We start from the raw sequence: 7,193 nt of genomic DNA, 5'->3' as shown, positions 1-7,193 counted from the left end.
CAATATATTGACAATCTTACTGGTGGTAGGACTGCACAAGGGGTTCCCATTAACTGTAAACTACTAAGGGATGTCATCCTGTTGATAGAGCATGGGTCAAATGTAAGGCAATTTCAAAAACCAAACATGCTGTAAAATGTTATTTCTCTGCATTTATAGTTTCCTTTTCCACACTTTTGGTTCAACCTTCTTCAACTTCAACACAATATATAATAATATAATACAATAATACAATAATAATAGTATATTTTCAAAGAACAGCATGGAACTCTACACTAAATGTGCGTTTGTAATGACCGTATCAGTGGTTTGCACAATGTTACTGATATGCACTGAAAGTCTATGCAACACACCTTCAAAATTCACAGTTTGGATTATCTGTTAAAATCACTAAAAAAAGAACAAACTAAACAATAAAAGAGTACATTTCTCAGGTGAAATTAGATCAATGTTGTTTTCCTATTAATCCCTGCTGTGGAGAAAAATAACTGTAAATCTGGCAAAGGAACAAGTGTCAGCAGCTGTAGTTAAATCACCTAAGATTACTTGAAACGACAAATTAGGATAGTTATTCTAAACAAAACTACATGGTACATGTTTAGTTTCAGTTTGACTTTGATCAGCTGTGTGACAGCTCCAGACCAGTTGGAACCTGGAAACAGTCAGCCTGGACTCCCACGTGTTTCAAGGCATTAGTCCCACCTCGTTAATTTTCCCAGGCTTCGTGATGGAATCAGGTCGGCTATAAAGGAGGCACCTGGCCACAGCGCGACACACAAGAGCACGGAGGACTGAGTCGCGTGGCAGCTTCTCTTTACAGAAAAAGAATTTAGAAAATTACAAAAGAAAATGAACCCAAATATCTCAGTGTTCTGGTTATCTCTGTTTGTACTGCTTCATTTCGTAGGAGCCAAATCCGTTTCTGATCTGCAGGTGAGTTGACCTTTTAACTGATGACAAACTAACGTGACATGAAGATGCCATATGCCAATGAATACGTCTGTCTAAAAATAAAGTTAGCGTACATATTTATTTTTAAAACATTTTTTTATATTTAGTATGTAGGCTATAGATGTGTGTTAAAGGTAGCCAAAACAAAACCGTACAGTCAAGCTGAGTTCATTATTGTGTGTTTGTGTTATAAGTACCATGACTACAGTAGATGTTTCAGCGAAATACAGTGTGAGGAAAATGTTTTCAGTTCAGGTTTGTGTGCTTCCCCCCACACACACACACACACAGAGTTTAAAGCAGCTTCTAGAAGAGGAGATCAACGCCGCGCCGTACTACTCCTCTGAGGAGATGGAGGTGGAGGGGAGAGATGGAAACACAGACAAGTCGGTGTTTGGAGCTCCAGAGCAGCACCCGTGGGACTCCTCCGACCCCAGCAACTCGGCACTGCAGGCGGCAAAAGACACCGTCCGCGCGCGTCTCTTCAAAGATCTCATGAGGACCTCCAAGCGCTCCTGGAGCCGGTACAAGAAGGGCGGGCTGAGGAGCTGCTTCGGTGTCCGGTTAGAGAGGATCGGTTCCTTCAGCGGATTGGGATGCTGAAGATGAAGGTAGGAACTGGGGAAAGATATGAATGGAATCCTCCTGTTTATTCATTTTTAATTATTGCAACAGAGAGAAAAAGAGTTTCCTACAACGTTCTTTTCATAACGTGAAGCAGAGGTAGGCTACTGTCAGTTTAGTCCTGGAGGTGTGGGCAAATATGTGACAATAATAAATGGATGACAATTTCTTTTTACACTCACTGGTGTTTATGAAATACAGGAAGGAATTAGAGTAGGCTATTTGTAGAATAAAAAAGAACAAAATGCAGTATGTGACGCAGAATATCAGGGGTAAGTGTAGAAAAAACTCTAACTACTACAGTTATTGCACATTACTATATAGCCTAGTATAATAAATGAAGTTGGCTTTACACAACTAGGAGAACAGAGACATTTAGGTGTTTAATCTTATACATACATTCATTATGCTAATCTTATTTTAATAATAATAATATTTTTTCTATACATAATGCAGCACTCACATTCCCAAAGCAGAAAATGAAGAAAACTATTGGGATAAATGAACAAAAGGGCCGATTGAAGAATACAGATTCAAGAGAATTTTTAAAAAATCTTTCCCATAAATAGTTTGTGATGTATTTCAGAAAGAGTTCATTGTAATTAGTTGCACTGAAAATTAAAGTGCATCAAAAACCTTTATTATTACCAGACACTGGGAATGGTGCCACTGAGCAGCTGCACTGCAGCTGCTGGAGGTGAAGTGGCTTATTGCTCAAGGCCATCAGGGCAGCAGCTGCAGTTATGACAAAATTTTTAATCTGGTGTAGTAATGTGTTTTGGTTCTGTCAACAGGCGTGGATGACTCGGGGATGAGTGTGACCATAAGCAGCAGCAGAGCTCCTCTCACAGTCCCACACCTTTAACTGACACTGACAAGGCTCTCCTGTCCAGGGTTCCCTTTCTCATATGTGAGCTATTAAAAAATTTAATTATTGTAAATGTATTTATTATTTATTTTACATTTTTGTTGGATAAAGTAGAGTTGCCTTGTAATAGATTTCATTGTAGTAAAATAATTATTTTGCATAATAGCTGAGTCTGTGATTCTTTTTTGAAATTTGAAATCAGTTTACTCATTTTCAGGGAATATTGTCACACTGGGTGCACTTTTATTAAGCCAATGTGTTAGACAGGGAACATGTCATTCATAATAATTTCATGTTTACATTACCATCAGATGTCAGAATGTTCAATTTCAACTATTTTGGGTGGAAAAGACGCCACGGTTTGAAAATGAACACGTGTTGCAGGTGATATTTGAATCCCATATGAACAGTTTATGTTTTAGTTGAGTAACATGCTTGACTGCACACGGCTGATTTCAAATTATACTGGAATCATGAAAGGCAACCTGCTGCAGCCGTTCCGATATGAGACACACAAGATGTCCTTGATTGGACACAACAAACCTATAATAATCAAATTATATATAATAATAATAGATTATGGAAGTTAGAAAGTCTAAAACCTTCAGATAAAAGATAAAAACCTGCTGAAACATGAAAAAATCCAGCTGTTAGTCGCATAACAATTCAATCAGGAGAGACTTTGTTGCAAATATACAAAGGTTTTTTGTACATATGCATAACATGAAATGTACAGTCTTTGGAGATTAGACTCCATCGTTATAAAAATAATTTTAAAGGGATAGAGAAGCCAAGACATAGCCCCCCCGATGGAGTCTAGACATTGGTGGTGGTGAAGGAGCCCGAAGACCGGTCTGCTGGAGGAGGACCCAGGGTGCCGTGGGTGACGATGACTGGAGGAGGAGGGTCGCACGCTTTGCCTGAAATGACAGCTGACAGCAGCAGAGAGAAGAACAGATTTAAAGCAGGGATGCCATGCTGTGATTGGCTCGTGAAATTCATGGCCAATTCTGGTTGGTTTAACAGAAAAGTGAAGACCTTGAAACAGGTGATCAGTTTTAGGAAGAGAGAGAGGTGGATGAAGTTTAGAAGTCTTCCTGAAAGACTGTACACTACTTCATTAGTGTCATAGTCTGGATATTAGAGTGGTTGACCTACAAAAATACAAAACTCATAATGCAGAGATATAATATGTTGAATGATCTGGTTCCACAGTGACGACGGTCTGTCACCAACATGTAACTGACTCTAACTTACTCATTTATTTAACACTAATTAATTGACTGTGGCCATGTATTCTACAGATGAGCATGTCCAACTTGAATCCACGCAAAATGTGTGCCTAAAGCGTGTTTAGGCAAGACCCACACACACACACACACACACACACACACACACACACACACACACATCTTAGTTACAGCATCACTCCTACCACTTGCTGATTAACCTGTTCACACCCGTCGCTGTGGGCGGGCCATAGGGGGCTGGGCCCGCCCCCAAAAATGATTGTGCCCCCCCACTTGAGGCACAGACCTCTTCAAAAAATTACTTCAATTTTATATCATCATAGTTGCTAATTTTGTGTTGCATTAATGTTGCATTCTTTATCATTAAAACATAAAAAAAAAAAATAAACAATGGTGTGATTTTTGTTTGATTGATGGGAATCTACACTGCAACAGCCTATCACGGCCTTACTAAAAAGAAAGTTAGGCTACGACGTGATGTAGCCTACGTCAGTGTAGCCGCTCAACAGTTAGCGCACATTTTTGAAAGCTGGATGAGTTTTCGCCGGCATTCGCTTCAGCTCGTCATGGATATCCGTAAGTGGTTGAAAAGCCCACCAACATTCTCCTCCTGATGTTGTCGTTGGAGAAGGAGCCCCTGGACGACAGTCTGAGCCTGATGCTAGTAGCTCCATGGAGCCCGACCCTGGGCCTGGCAAGACCTGCAGGTCAAGTGCAACTGCGACTGGGGCAGCATTTGGGCCACAACTAACTGTTGAATCAGGGGGTGTGACGGACAAACCCAAACAGGTTGTGTTGAGGAAATATCCAGTCAAAATGTTTGGTTAAAAAAGAAACGATCATTTTCCTCTAGCTGGTATTTGAACAGGGACTGGCTTGCATAGGCTACTCGGTGGAAAAGGACTCCGCATTTTGTTATGCCTGCAGGAAATTCACATCTGTATCATCGGACGCGACCTTCTTCATTAAGGGGTTTAAGATTTACAGACAAGGGCTTAAATAAGCATGCAGCTTCAAATGACAGGAGGGACTGGAGAGAGGACAGGCTGCCTCCACTCAAAGTACCGGTAGGTTCAAAGTCTCTGTGCGCGTGTGTGTACGTGCGTGCGTGTGTGTCTCATGGCACATGCATAGCAATGCATATCCTTCTGTTGACAGCTTTAAAATGCAATGTTTGAGAGATGCTTCTGGTGTTACATCTAATATGTTGTATAGTCAAGTGTTTTATGGATATTCATAACATTGCTTCTATGTAATGTGTTGTAGGCTATATAGACTACCTGGTCATATTGCTGTTGGTTATGTTTAACGTGATGATTACGTGCGAATAGTATAACAAGAGTATATGATTATTATAAATATACGTACTGTACGCTAATAATAATTGTGCCCTCCCATGTATTTGATATGCCCCCCTTAAGACTGAGGTCTGGCGACGGGTCTGAACCTGTTACATAATCACAAATATTTATTAACAAATATGTTGAATGGAAATGTAATTATTTTACAACGTTAAAGCCTACAATAATTTCACTTGAGAAAAATCATTTTCTACAACAACTTACCTTTTAAAAGTCCTTCTGAAGCAGTGATGAACAAAGAAAAACTAACACCGTAGTAAGTAATTATGTACAAATTTGAGGTACTTGAATTTTACTTAGCCTAGGTGTTTCCATTCTATGCTACGTTATACTTCTATCTACATGTCAGAAATATTTGTGTATAGCCTACTTTGTACTTCACTACATTTATCTGACAACTGTAGTTACTGGTTACTTACTGGTTAGAGCTTGTAAAATACAATACACTGTTAAATAATAAACAACCTTTTTGGCTTGTGAGCTCTTAAGGAACAAACAAAAAGAAAAAAGACAACAGTGTCTGCTTCTGGTTGGAGAGCCTTGTCATGTTTCAGATGCCCCCCAAAGAGACTTCTTCTCCTCCATGGTTTCATCCAAATAACCAAGGACTTATTATCCAATATTTTACAAATAAAAGCAAACAATAGAGAAAAATCCAAAATGTTAAAACAGATTTGTGTTGCAGATCTTTGTACCCACCACTGTATTAACAACAATACAATAATAGCAGTCGGTTTTATTATTGATCCTTTAAGTACATTATAATGTCTTAAGTAAAATTTTGAATGCAGGACTACCTCTTACTTACTTCTAATGGAGTATTTTTACATTGTGGTATGCTCTTATCATTATTCCACTGCTGTCCTTATGGCAGCTTAGACAGACACATAACTGACTAACTTCATGAAAGTTTATTTATCTATATATATAGAAATGCCTTCAGCTTTCTGTTAACCAAGCTACTGCTAGCGTTAGCTGGTAACTTAAGGGAAAGTTTGGCAATTTTCTGTTGTGCCATACGCAGATGAATGGCGCAGGTACCCGGAGGTCCCTGTTACCATCAGGTAAATGACTCTTGCTGGATGACTTGCTTCAGAAGGATTGAAAATCAGCAACTTTCCAACTTCAGCGTTTAGCTTAGCGCAGCGCCATTGCAGCCAACCATAAACACAACTGGCTTGGCCGTGTCATCCTCCCCAGCTCCACCCTCTTGTTAAAAATGGTCATGTTCAGTTGCAACAAAACTAAAATGGCGCCTATCACCAAACCAGCAATCCACAAACCAATGGGTGATGTCACGGATGGTACGTCCACTATGTCTATGGTCTGTGCTGTTTCCTGCTGAACAGTTGTAACTGTACAGTTAGATCTGAGGGGATCATTCTCTGTGGGTTCGTAATAGGTGACACTTTTGACATTATAGATTGTCATTTGATCAGTTAGTAATATAAAATATTGATTGCAGCCTTCAATTAATTACAATTAATATAAGACAGATTATGAACTATGTAATGTGAGACTTTAGTGTTCTTGCTTCCCGCAACTGTGGCTTCTTGACTTCTCCTGACACATTACATACTGTTACTTTTTTCCATCATCTAAATTTGATGCAGTCTTATAAAAAAAAAAAAAAAAAAAAAAGGTTTGGGACTGGTGGGATATTTGCATCATTTTCAAGAACCCTTTAGTAGAGTGGTGGTCTGAATTTTGTTCCGCCCTTTGAAGGCTGAACCAGCAGGCCACAATCATGTTCACCCTCTTAATTTAGTAACACTGTTAGTTTACTACTTCCCGTAGCTCATTGACAACAATGCCCGGTGTACGGGGGGGTTGGAGTATGTTTCTGAAACAAGTAGCATATGGAAGCAGCTATGTCATACGAATGCCCCATATCTAAGAGACAATGCTTTAAAAGGAGCAGTTTCCGACAGCTCCTGTTATCAGAATCAGGTGTCAGGAATGGCAGTCCAATTCCTGGCATACCTACGTGTGTCAAGCTTATGCATAAAAGAGGGCAGGCTGCTGCTGTGGGCTCTAGCAGCCAAACCGCTCCCAGGCAAAGAAGACATAAATCATCCATCCATCAATCCATTCATCCATCCATCCATTGATACAACCAACAGGAACTCACAGAGAATC

At 39.7% G+C, this 7,193-nt stretch overlaps 1 protein-coding gene across 1 annotated transcript; it reads left to right on the top strand.

Moving 5' to 3' along the window:
• Positions 1-619: 619 nt before the first annotated feature.
• nppal (natriuretic peptide A-like) lies at positions 620-2,484 on the top strand. The gene is made up of 3 exons (XM_028583963.1): positions 620-933; positions 1,243-1,562; positions 2,370-2,484. Exons 1-2 carry the CDS (start codon positions 850-852, stop codon positions 1,552-1,554), a joined length of 396 nt encoding a protein of 131 aa, XP_028439764.1. The 5' UTR covers positions 620-849; the 3' UTR covers positions 1,555-1,562; positions 2,370-2,484.
• Positions 2,485-7,193: the final 4,709 nt, after the last annotated feature.

This window comes from Perca flavescens, chromosome 7, assembly GCF_004354835.1.
Source record: "Perca flavescens isolate YP-PL-M2 chromosome 7, PFLA_1.0, whole genome shotgun sequence".
Classification (NCBI taxonomy): domain Eukaryota; kingdom Metazoa; phylum Chordata; class Actinopteri; order Perciformes; family Percidae; genus Perca; species Perca flavescens.
Note: the sequence above shows the minus strand (reverse complement) of the source record. Positions and strands in the feature narration are given on the sequence as shown.

Coding starts and splice junctions, on each gene's coding strand:
- nppal (XM_028583963.1), top strand. CDS start 850: ATGAACCCAAATATCTCAGTGTTCTGGTTATCTCTGTTTGTACTGCTT. Junction 934..1,242: donor AATCCGTTTCTGATCTGCAG/GTGAGTTGACCT, acceptor ACACACACACAG/AGTTTAAAGCAGCTTCTAGA.